Source organism: Psammomys obesus, unplaced genomic scaffold (genome assembly GCF_907164565.1).
Source record: "Psammomys obesus unplaced genomic scaffold, mPsaObe1.curated_primary_1811, whole genome shotgun sequence".
NCBI lineage: Eukaryota > Metazoa > Chordata > Mammalia > Rodentia > Muridae > Psammomys > Psammomys obesus.
The window spans coordinates 32771900-32783778 of NW_026585644.1; the positions used below are offsets into that span (position 1 = coordinate 32771900).

An 11879-nucleotide genomic window follows, 5' to 3' on the forward strand; every position below is an offset into this window, starting at 1 on the left:
GTGGCTCAGGGTCCCGCGCCGGCTGACCGTGCCATCTCTGTGGGTAACGAATCAATGCTGCTGCGGTCAAGCCTTAATCCCAGTGCTTGGCATTCTGGGCTGGCACTACCATGTCGCTCTGTTTCCCTTGCCACCCTGTGTATTGCTGCTTGTGGAACTGCTCTCGGTTTCCTCTGTGTCATCTGTCTGCACAAGTCTGCTAGTGCAAAAAGCAACGCCAGCATCTGCCTTCTTCTCCACATGGGTGATTAGATCTTTGGACCTATGAACTGCCTGTTCCTTGAAGCCCCTCTGGGTCCTGCTTCTTCCATGTACATCTCTCTAACTGCTCTCCCTTGGAGAACTTGGTTTTAGTTTTCCTTTATCCTATGGTTCCTTAAGGCTTTGAGTTTATCCTCATTGGTCTTCACTGACCATACATGGATGGATGGGTAGATAGATGGATGACCTGTGTGTACATAGGATGATTCCTCAGGCTCTCTTGCATGTAATTCCTATGTTAACAAATTTGGCAGCTTCCGTTGACCCATTGAGAGTTCTGCAGGCTCTTGATACCCATGCAACAGTTCCGAAATGTCTTTATTCCATGTCTGTACGCCTGTCCTTTCCAAACAGACATTTACTAAATGGCAAACAAATCAAGAACTGTACTGTCTGAATGTTCACAATGTCTGAATGCCCCATGTCGCCACGCCCAGATCAGGAGAGCAAACACAGTTGTCACCCCGGGGCCATCTTCCTTACCCAGGAACTTTCTGTCCTTGAGTTACCCTCTTCTGTCTACGTTTCCTCCTTACTCACCAAGACAGCACATGATTCATCATGGGCGTTACAGCAAGACGCTCATAGTCTGGTGAGGTGTTTATGCAGTCTGATCCAAGCTTCATTATCTCAGCATCTTCCCTGAGGCCATGCATCTGTGGAATTTGCTTCTTTGGGCTTTATTCTTTTCGGCCTCTTTTCATAGGCTCTGCAGAAGCTGAGATCCTTTGCCTCTGGTCTTGGCATCAATCAGACCAGCAGAAAGCCCATCATTTCCAACCTTCTATGACTTACTGTATTAAGATTCATCACCTTGGGGTAAAATTTAATGTCATAAGCCTTCAAAATGTTATTAAGTTCTTGGAGTTTATATTGGAGATCATATTTCTCAGTTGCTTCTCACATCTAGTTGTTTCTCTTAGTGTTTTTTTTTTTTTTTTTTTCAATTACGTGGTGATTTCCTCCCAAGGAGCTTGATGGACAGGCTTAGGTGGGGAAAAGAGAATAGAATTCTATTCTGAGGGAATCTGATGAGGAATTGGCCTTGTTTGCTTTTCTCCATACACGTTCTGGCAATGAGGGTGTTTTAGGGACATTCTCCTGAGAAGCAATGTTCACCTTTCTCCATTTTGCCCCTTCTCCTTCAGCGAGTGCCTGCCGAAGAGATCACCTATGAAACACTAAAGAAGGCCATCGGTAAGACAGGGGCCCCAAGAAACTCTGGTGAGAGGCCTGATGGTGGAGGCTGGTGGTTTCTAGTAAATTCCACCAGAGCTGCAGCTGGAAGACCCCAGTCCCCACTGAGGGGGTGGTCTGCCCTGTCACTGCACATCAGGCAGTCCCTCTCCTATTACCAATGACAACTGCCTCTGAAAACTACCCACTTGAGGGACAGCCAGGTGGCTGGTCTGTGCAAATAAATGGAAACTTTTTGTGTGTGGAAGATGACACAAAAGGACAAGGCATTGAGAAGAAGACATATTAGGTGTTCCTTTATTAAGGAATCTGTATGAATGGTCCATGAAGTGTTCCTATTAAGACGTTGTTTCTAACTGATGACAAATTAAGCCACTAAATGGCCTTTCCATGAAGCCTCTTCAGTATTTTGTTATTATCAATGCACTCAGCCAGGAGTGGCTCACGCCTTTAACCCCAGCACTCAGGAGGCAGAGGTAGGTGGATCTCTGTGAGTTCGAGGCCATCCTGGTCTGCTTAGTGAGCTCCAGAACAGCCAAGGCTACATAGTGAGAACCTGTCCCCAAAATAAATTCATTAATGAATGAATGTACTCACTTGCCTCCCTAATCTCCTCACGGAGATCATTATTTGACTTCCAAACCCAAACTCTCTCTTTTACTTTCTTTGGTGCTGACTCACTTTGGATAGTAAGCAGTGTGTGTAAATCCTTATGTGAAATCTTCTACTGCCTCACTGTGAGGCTCTGTGTTGACTCTCATGGTGTGTCCACTTTTTCCATGGTTCAGGTCTTTTTTTCAAACTACCCCTGACAGTACTAACAGGGACAAGTGTCTGAGATCTTTTGTGTGAGAGTCCCAGCAGGAGGACAGCCACTTGGGTCTTTGTAAGCCCGGCTGCAGGTCCATTTAACTGATTCTCAGAGGGTGAGGCCTTGGGCAGAATCAGGAAGAGTCTCTGAGGACATGTGAGGTCCTCTGCCCCCTTTTTCATCCCAAGAGTTCACCCTGTCCATCTCCTGGAGCTCCTTTCCCTACTCATCCCTGGGGGTGATCAAAAAGCTAACCCAGTTTTTTGCATCACAGTGGACAGTGTGGCAGTTGAGGAACAGGAGCGTGAGCGGCGTCGACAGGTGGTAGAGAAATTCCAGAAGGCCCCGTTTGAGGAGATCGCAGCCCATTGTGGGGCCCGGGTGAGTGACATACCATGTGGGGGCCTTCCTGACCATTCAGAAACCAGATTTAGGCCCAGGACTGAGTTCAGACTGTGACGCTTTGTACTGCAGAAGTTAGGGTTTTGGTTCCAGCACACAAAACACTGCTGTTTACCCCAATACCTTCCACTACATTACTTCCCCTGAGCTCAGTGACTAGGCATTTATCCCTCATTATCTTGGACCTTTAATCCTTGGGAAGCTGAGGCAGACAGATCTCTGTAAGTTCGAGGCCACCCTTGTCTATATAGATAATCCTAGGCCAGACAGAGCTACATAGTAAGACCTTTATTCTTATTAACTTTTATTATTATCTTGTGTGTCTGGCATGGGTGTAGATGTATCTGTAGGTCAAAGGACAGCTTTTGATCTTTCCTTCCACTTCTGCGTGGGTTTCAGGATTGAGTTCAGGCCATTAGGCTTGTATAGCATACGCTTTACCCACTGAACCATCTCATCATCTGGATTCTTTCAAATGAGAGTCTTGCAGTCCATTCTTGGCTGGCCTTGAACTGACTGTGCAGCCCAGGGTTGCTGTACATTTTCAGACCATTCTGCCTCAGGCTTCTGAGTGCTGAGATTCCAGGCACATGGCTTATATTTTATATTTATGTAAGATTTTTATATTTTGTGTGTATATAAAAACACTATCTTCTGAGCCTGTGCTATCTATGTAAGTTATTTCCATCTCACTTTGAGAGATGGACTTCCCATTTCATAGTCCAGGAGGAGGCCCAAGTGCTAGATACATGTCAAGGAAGAGTAACATTAGCTCCAGTCGCCTGACCCCATGTCCAACAGACCCTCTTACCCCATACTGAAGAACAGACACCTGCCAGAAGTTTCCCTGGTACTCCTGGTCCTCTGTAAGGTCCCCAGGCAGCCATTGATGGGTGGTTGTCCCTGATCTGAATGTACAAGTCTAACAGACAGATGCCAGGAATAAGGACATGGTAACCCTCCCACAGTTGCTACTGCCAGAAACTTCTGGATGTCCTGTGGACAGGTGGCCAGTATTGTACATAGTTAATCAATTTGGAGGGCTTTTCTATTTACTCACTTTAGCTCCCAAATAAATGACACAGAGACGTACTAAATTTATTAATAAGCTATGAGCACAATAACTGGGAAGATAAGCATTTACTTATACTGAACCACTAAGCTAGTCCGGCGACTTCCCGGCCACATGCCCCATGTTACTTGTCTCCATCAGGCCACACCCTTTCTCTCCATCTTCTTTGCTCTTCTTCCCCTGGAGGTCCCTACCTGAGACCCCCAAGCTCAGGAATGGAAGCTCTGCCTACCTCTCCTCTGCCCAGTTACAGGCTGTCCAGCTTTTTTTTTTTTTTTAATTAACCAATCAGAGCTAATTGGGGAGCAAAGTTTACACAACAGAGATTGCACTCATCCAGACTGCAGCCAGATCTTAGGGCCCAGAATTTAACATTTGCATATGTAGCGTACCATACCAACCCCCAACAAGCCAGTGAGGGGGCAGCTGGCACTCCTGGAGCCCCGGGTTCACTTTCCTTCCATTTGTGTCCAGGCATCACTGCTGCAGAGCAAACTCAACCAGATCTTTGAAATCACCATCCGGTAAGTGACCGCATGGACAGGGGACCCTAACACTGTGTCCAGCATCAGGGGTCAGGGCCGTTAATGCTAAGTCCTCCTCTCACACCTACTGGCAGCCCTCCCTCCGTTCTCCACCTCTATTCCCAGCCCTAGACTCAGCCACCACGGAGAGGATGAGAGACTGGCTGGGTAAGGCCTAGAAAGGGCCAAGAGTCTTTGTGTCCCAGGCAAGTGCTTGATTTCTAAAGTAGCCGTGTCACCACAGAGCAGGGGTTCTCCACCTGTAGGTCAAAGCCTCTCTGGGCGTTGCATATCAGATATTTACATTATGATTCATAACAGTAGCAAAATTACAGTTATAAAGCAGCAACGAAAATAATTTTGTGATTGGCTCTGTATCACGACAAACTATAACAAAGGGTTGCAGTGTTTGGAAGGCTGAGGACCACTGCCATAGAGCCTAGGGAATAGAGCATAGGGAATCTTGACTGAGCTGAAGAATCTAGAACATCTTGAAAGCCTGGGAACTCATGGATGGCATGAGTCTTAAAGAGAAACCGAAACCATGTGCTGTGTTCAGTCGGGCCCCAATTCCTGCTTCCTACCTTTCTCCTCCGTGTGTCTCTAGGCCCCCTCCGAGCCCTTCCGGAACCATCACTGCAGCCTACGGCCAGCCGCAGAACCACTCCATCCCTGTCTATGAGATGAAGTTCCCCGATCTGTGTGTGTACTGAATCGCAAGAGACTGAAGTCCTCAGAGGACACAGAGTGTGGGCGCACCACCCTCCTGCCCACTGTCACCCTGTGGAAATCTAGCTGGGACAGCCGAGAGGTAGTCACCTTGGACCGTGGCTCCTCCCAAGTTGAGCAAAAGGTGGAGCCTGTTGTCCTCTGTGGCCCTCCTGCCTCCTCCTCCTCGTCTTCCATGAGGAAGTTCCAGCCACTGCCCTCTGGGGCTAATAAGCACCTCACCTGTCTTCTCTTTTGTATCAGCCAGGGTCAGAGAATCATGAGGGTATCTCCGCTGAGAAGCAGAGGGGCCTGGGGAGCTTCCCTTGGGGATGTGTCTATGAGGGATTCTCAGCCACCCCCAAGGAAAGGAGCCTGGTCTAAGGAAGGCATAGGTGGCACTTGGGGAAACTGAGAAAAGCCCTCCCCCAATAAAGAAGTGACAGTGTGATTGCTCAAAAGTGATGTGTGCTCTCACCTCTTAAGCCTTGGGTGTCTTTTCCAGCCTCTTGTTTCTTCTCCAGTTGTCTGTGTTTCTTTTTCTACTGTTAATGAATGCTGAGCACTTACAGCAGGAGCTTGGGTTAGAGATGCTGGAGGCAGCAGGGATAGCAGAAGAGTAACAGGCTGAGGGTGGAGGGGGCAGGTTCTCCCAGGCTGGGCAGCATCGAAAAGCACAAATATGGCAAGTCTGTCTCCTGGCTGCTTAGCAGCTTCTCATTTTCTCTGTCCAGAGGACGCTTGTTGTAGATCTTCTCTGGTTCTCACTTGTGTGTCTTGGATGTTTCCTGGGGTGTTAAGTTCGGTCCCTGATGGCTTTGTCTCCACAGTCTCTGGATTGAGAGAAAGCTGAGCAAGCTAGCTGGTTCTGAAAAGGAGGAGAAAGCGCCCGAGCCCTGAGGCCTGTCCACACCACATCCCATGGAAGATGCTCTCAACAGAAGTTAGGAGTGGGAGGAGCAGTTGAGCAAGTGGTACTTTGGGATTCAGAGAAAGATTTAACAGCCAGGACTGAAAATGGTACTTTCCCTCTCTGGGCAAAGTCTTCGACACTGGGGACAACTGGCCTTGGGAGTGGCCTTGGCAGAGGTGATAGAAATTCCTGTAGCTTCCATCTTCGCTATAGGCCACCTGCCTGTGCCTATGTGACTCGTGTGTGCTGGGAGAAGCTGGCCCCAGGGACTGGGTGGGTGCCAAAAAGGCTGTCTTCTTTGACCTTTGTCCTTGTCAAACCCTTTCCTGATGCTCCTCTTGGTGTCTTCGTGCCTCCCAGGATGTCTAGCAGCCTCCCAGGCCTCCTCCGGTGGGAACACCCCATGGCCCAGGATAGTCCCTCTTTCCCTTTCAGACTTCAACAGGTTTTCTGAGTTCTTTTCCTCTCAGGCCCAATGTTGCTGCAGAGATTTTTGCCCCTTAGAAAGGGGGAGTAGCTGCAGGAACCCGGTCTAGAGTTTTAGTTGTAGGCGGTGTGGCATGGGGTCAGAAAGGAGCCATTTTTGCTAAGGAGGCCGTAGGCTTCCCAGGACACTCCGGATCACAGCCCCGCATGGTGGCAACCTGCTCACTGGGACAGGTGGAGCATCCAGAATTAGAAGGATGGGAGCACAGGCACTTCCCCGTTGCACACGTGGTAAATGTCACAGGTGGGTCTCTTTTGACCCTGTCTCCATAGTGTCCTCACTTGTGATGCAACTCTTTCCCATGGTCCCTGCACCGAGTTCTAGGCTCATGGCTCCAGCATGGCCTGCATGGTCCCAGGTGCCTGAGGATGACACGCACCGCTGCCAACCGCACAGCTTTGGAGCTATGTGGCTGTTGCTTAACCCGACTTTATAAGCATGGCCCGAGGATTCTCCTTGATGTCTCTTTACTAAGAAGGCTAGTTTAAAATAAGCATGAAGGCAAGTAACCTTTTAGAAACTAAGAAAATCTAAGCCTTGAGCTAAAAAAAAAGTCTTTCTTTACCTGCCCACATCTTTTATCCCATACTTGGCTTGGGTGAAAGTCCATCGGTTTCTTCATTGTTCCCACTTGACATTACTGACCACCCCTGAGGTGCCCTGAGCCTAGCTGTGGATTAGGAGAGCCACTTCTCTGGAGTCTTTTGAGAACCAGCATCAGAACCAGAGGTCTACAGACCCACCCAGATACTTTGGACCCTCACACCTTCCCTGGGAACAGAGAAGGAAAGGGACAGAGTTCCAGTTCTGCGGACTCACCCGGCTGCTCAGCAGGGACATGCTGCTTTTAGAGGGCTGGCCACTTGTGTGCCCTGTTCTTGGTAGGATTAATCTAGGCCTATGTTCAGTAGGATGTTGGGTTGCCTGTTGACAGGGGATGGAATCTGATCTTGGCCAAATACGTCTCGGAGTCAGAATGGTGATCACGGGGGAGTCTGACCCTCTATCACAGGGCCTGGGAGAGAGGCAACAGCACAGTGGCATGAGCCATGACAGGAGCCCAGGGCCCTTCCCAAGCCTCTGGTGTATGTTAGCACGGTCTCGTGCCTTGTTCTGTTCACCTTCCCTGTTGTAAATCAGAGTCCAAAGGAGCCAGCAAACTCATTAAGGCCAGCTGGTCCCCATCTTCCTACGGTCAAAGCACCCAAGGTTCGAGCTTCGTAGGCAAGGGCCAGGGCCAGAGGGTGGCATCCTGCTGACAGAATGTAACAGGCGTGAATGTGTCTGAAGCTTGGACATTAACTTGTTTGATCATAAAGAGTATAGAAAGTGGATTAACAGAAAATACCTGATCCAGAAGCAGCTACTGTTTTCCCTGTCCTGAGCCTGTTTCCTGTTTCCTTTTTACTTCGAAGCCTAGAACAGATGGTTCATGACTCCTTAATGGCATCATCAGAAAATCTAGAAATGTCCTTTGTCTTCCCCCGACCAACACACAAAGCAGGGGAACGTGGGCGTGGGACCAGTGACCCTGGTCAGAGCAGCCATGTCCTATATGCCGCCTGTGGTCCACAGGGTGCAATTCAGCTGGAGTAGCATTTGGAAAAACCTGAAGGCTCCTCCAGATTCCTTGGGGGTCCCTGGGTCATGGTGCCTTCCGGTTGCCCTTTTGCTGCCGTAGGCCTCCCGACCTGCTGCAGAGAATGCTGCTAAGAACTGAGCAGCTGGCTGTGTTTGGGTTTCTGAGGAAAAGTGGAGCCCTGAGCTGTGGGTCTAAATGTTGTGCTCAAAAGCAGACTCAGAGGTGGATGGGGGACAGATCAAGTAGGCTGTGTCTTCTTCCCTTGACCTCCTCTGGAAAGCAGAGTACACTAAGGCACAGATCCTGTTCTCTGGAATCTGGGGTTAAGGTTCAGGGAAAACAGTCTGGTTTCTATGACCCTATCATGCAGGCTGGGTCTAGATCTAAATACTACAGAAGGGGAACCGTGGGATGTCCTGTTCTTGGTCCTGTCTACCAGGGGAGTGATAAGGAGAAGCCACGAGTGGCAGGAAAGACTTGATGGCTCTGTTGGCTGCCCTTTGGCACCAGCCTGGCCCCTTCAGGGAGTGTAGAATCTCCTGGGACCAGCACTTGCCCTTCTGGAACTCTTCATGACTGGATTCTGGCACACGGAGTATAAAACTGTACGCTCATGCTGCACCCCATCCATCTCAATGTGTCTGAGTCCTTTTGGACCTTCATGACCTGGCTGAGTGTGTGTGCCTATGTCTGTGCATGTGTGTAATGTAGTTTGTAGTTGCCAGCCTTGTGTATATAATAGCTGACATATTTATATGTGAGTACAGAATTGGCATCTGTGGCAGTTTTCTGTATTTTAAACTTGTTGGATCAACTTAACTTTCCTTCCAGGTAGGGGGGTGTTGGAAGGCCTATTCCAAAGTCATTTTTTAGGACTATTAGTTGTGGTTTCCCAATGAGCCTTCATGATGCCCTTTTCAAATAAATGTTAATGTTGTCACCATATGGCTGTCTGATTGAATTCTTCAAAGGAAATAGCTTTTTTTTCCTTCAGATAAAAACAGAATCTGAAAGCATCAACAGTGTACCATTGGCATTTAGCCATCCCCGATAAGCCTTGCTTTACACCTGGTTCTAATGAGGGAGGGAAAGGGAGGATGTTACAGAGATGGAAACCTGAGGTGAGGATTCCCAGCAAGGGAGTATCTCTCAGGAGGGCCCGAGCCATTCTTCATTCTAGCTCCATTTCTCACGACTCCCATTAGGAAGAGCTTAATCAGTCAGCTTCCCCTGCACACCGGGACTTCCAGGGCTCATCATGTACCTGTGAGCTCCTGCCAAACATAAGGGCGGTGAACAGATACACAAAAACCAGGTTTTAATCAGTGATGGGCATGTGCACATCCGCCGTAAACATGGGGCTGCAAAACTCTGACCCCAGCATTGTGAAGGCACCAAAAGGCGACAGAGGCAACATACCACAAGCCTAAGGAGCTGGGAATTTCTCTTAGATGACAGGGACAAAACAGACACACAGCAAGTAACTCGCCATCCTGGTCAGACATCATGCCTTCCAGCAACAGAGGGAGCAGACCGCAGGAGCCCTGAAAATGAACAGGACCACTGGAGGAGAGGGTAACTAACCTAAGAGGCAGACTTCCACCTAGACTTGCATTGAAAAAAAAGGCAAGATTCTGGAGGTGGATGAGGATGGCATTGGGATAGGGTCCAGGCAGTGAAAGACCAACAGACATGAAGCAGGACCTTCATCCCAGAACATAAGCTAAAGGCTTGGTAAAAGAGTGAATGTGGTTGGCATGGGCTCTATATGCTTTACTCCAAGTTTGCAACTGATGGCAACTGTTTTGGCTGGTGGGCCAGGGACCATGGGACGAGCAAGGCATAAGCTCTTTTTAAATACATGTACTAATGTGAATAGTGTGCGTGGGCACTAAAACCCCTGGAGGCCCGTGGGTTAGCCCACGAGGATGGTGGAGATCTTCAAGGAGAGCTGGGAATGAAGGACTGAAGTTGGGCAACACAGGGAGAGAGCTGGGAAGATGCAGCAAGGCAGGAAACAAAAACAGCGCCTCCATCTCCATGGTGTGTACGGGAGAGGGTATATGTGAATGATCCAACTGGAACTGCTACCAACTCTCAACTCTCCCATTTTTTTTTTCCTGATAAAATAATGACATCTCCTTTTTCCCTTTAATCCTTGACAAGGCCAGAGCCCTTATGCCAAGAATGAAGGGACAGATAACTAAATCCTGGGGGGGTTCGGGGACTTGCCTGAAGTCGCAAATAAGGACTCAACATAGCAGGGAATGGCCCCGGTGCTTGAGTGACATCCTAGACTTTCTGGGTGAGGAGTAGGCCTCAGTAGTGCTACCTGGCTTTGAGTCCCTAAGGCCACTCAATCTTTGGGCCAGGTTCACAGCTAAGCAGCCATTCTGCAAGTGTTGGACAGAGAACCAACCTGAGCCATCCAAGCGATCTGGTCCCCCATCAAGAGCTGGAGCAAGGGAGTGGAGAAATGTTTTCTTGACACTCTACTATCTGTTCACACGATAGTGTAATAGGATGGCTGTGTGCTTTGACTTTATTCACTCAATCTACATTGAAGATCAGAGCCGGCTGTGAAATCTGAAAGGTTTTATTTCCTAAGTACAGGTAGCTCTAAGAGGCTCGAGGTCAGCAGCGAGTAGCTCACCCATGCAGGGAGGGGGCCGGAGTGCGAAGACCCCTGCACCCTCACTGGCCCTTCTTGTGCGCGTTCTTGATGATGGCGTTCTTGAAGAGCGTCACCAGGGGTGTCTGGCTCTTCTCGGAGGTCATGAAGCCTCCGTAGCGCTTGTCCTTGGACGGGCTGCCCCAGCGGAAGTGCTCCACCCGATAGGGCCCGCCGTCCTTCTCGGCATTGGGCTCCAGGACGTGCTCCAAGCCGTCGGGCCGCTCACCTACCAGCTCCCTCTTGAACTCCAGGGGAAAGGCCTCTGCGGACTCGTTCTCGGCGACGCTGGGGTACACCTTCACCGGGCGCCTCTTCTTGCCCACGGGCTTGCCCCAGCGGAAGTGCTCCATAGAGTAGGAGCGCTTGCCCTCACTCAGGCCCGGCTCAGGGCGGCCATCTAAACCCGCCTCCTCCTCCTCCTCCGCACGCCTCTGCGCCGCGCCACCCGTGGCACCGCTGCTGTTCCTCGGGCCGAAGCGATCCCAGCGGAAGTGACCCATGACGTACTTCCGGGGGTTCTCGGTCAGCGGCTGTTCATCCCCGTTGCCTGGAAACACGGGGGTCTCCGCGGAGAGGTCAAGTCGGCAGGCGCGGATGCAAGCCTGTGGGAGAGCCCGACGCGTGAGCCAATCCAGTCCCTGCGGCCACCAGCCCTGCGCCCTAGTCCCGGTGCCACTTAGGGCCTCGAGGCCATCTCGCCCCTGAGGACCCACCCACATGCTGCACCACGCTGCTCTTGACCGTGCATGATTCTGCCTGGACGGCAGCAAGCGTCCCAAACTACTCCTTGCTTACTTCTCTTTCTTACTAACAAGGTCTTGCTATCATGTGCACCAGAAAGCGATGCTGTCAACGACAGCAAAGTGTGGCTCCGTTTAAGTCCAGGAAGGACATGGATCTGGAATTTGGGGAAGAATCTTTCCTGCTAATAGGTGCCTGGCTTCTGGGGGCCTGCCTGAATTTTCAACAATGCTTCAGTCTCACCCCAGTAATCTACAAAAGTTTCATGCCTACTTCAGCCCGGTACCCTAGATCCCTTATCTCAAAAACTTCCCTGCACCCACTAGGTCCTTTAATCTGGGCATTGATCTTATATGGTCTCAATCAGAGTTTTGAGACAAGTTGGTTCATTTCCCCTCTTCCTCATTCTAACTGGGAGGCCAGCGATATATCCACCGCGACTGCTGTGCTGGTGCCTCTGTACTCTGGTCCTGGAAGATTCACGGGGGGGGGGGGGGGGGGGGGGGT

At 50.0% G+C, this 11879-nt stretch overlaps 2 protein-coding genes across 3 annotated transcripts in view; one reads left to right on the forward strand and one right to left on the reverse strand.

Moving 5' to 3' along the window:
- Positions 1 to 8902, forward strand: part of Efr3b (EFR3 homolog B) — a 75389-nt gene extending 66487 nt beyond the window's left edge. For both annotated transcript variants that reach the window (XM_055626238.1, XM_055626240.1), the window contains exons 20-23: positions 1410 to 1458; positions 2544 to 2650; positions 4218 to 4267; positions 4875 to 8902. In XM_055626238.1, the coding sequence (XP_055482213.1) occupies positions 1410 to 1458; positions 2544 to 2650; positions 4218 to 4267; positions 4875 to 4980 (312 nt within the window). In that variant the 3' untranslated portion in view covers positions 4981 to 8902. The remainder of the gene's footprint in view (positions 1 to 1409; positions 1459 to 2543; positions 2651 to 4217; positions 4268 to 4874) is intronic.
- A 1635-nt stretch (positions 8903 to 10537) lies between these two features.
- Positions 10538 to 11879, reverse strand: part of Pomc (proopiomelanocortin) — a 5937-nt gene continuing 4595 nt past the window's right edge. The window contains exon 3 of the mRNA XM_055622823.1: positions 10538 to 11233. Coding sequence (XP_055478798.1) covers positions 10652 to 11233 — 582 coding nt within the window. The 3' untranslated portion in view covers positions 10538 to 10651. The remainder of the gene's footprint in view (positions 11234 to 11879) is intronic.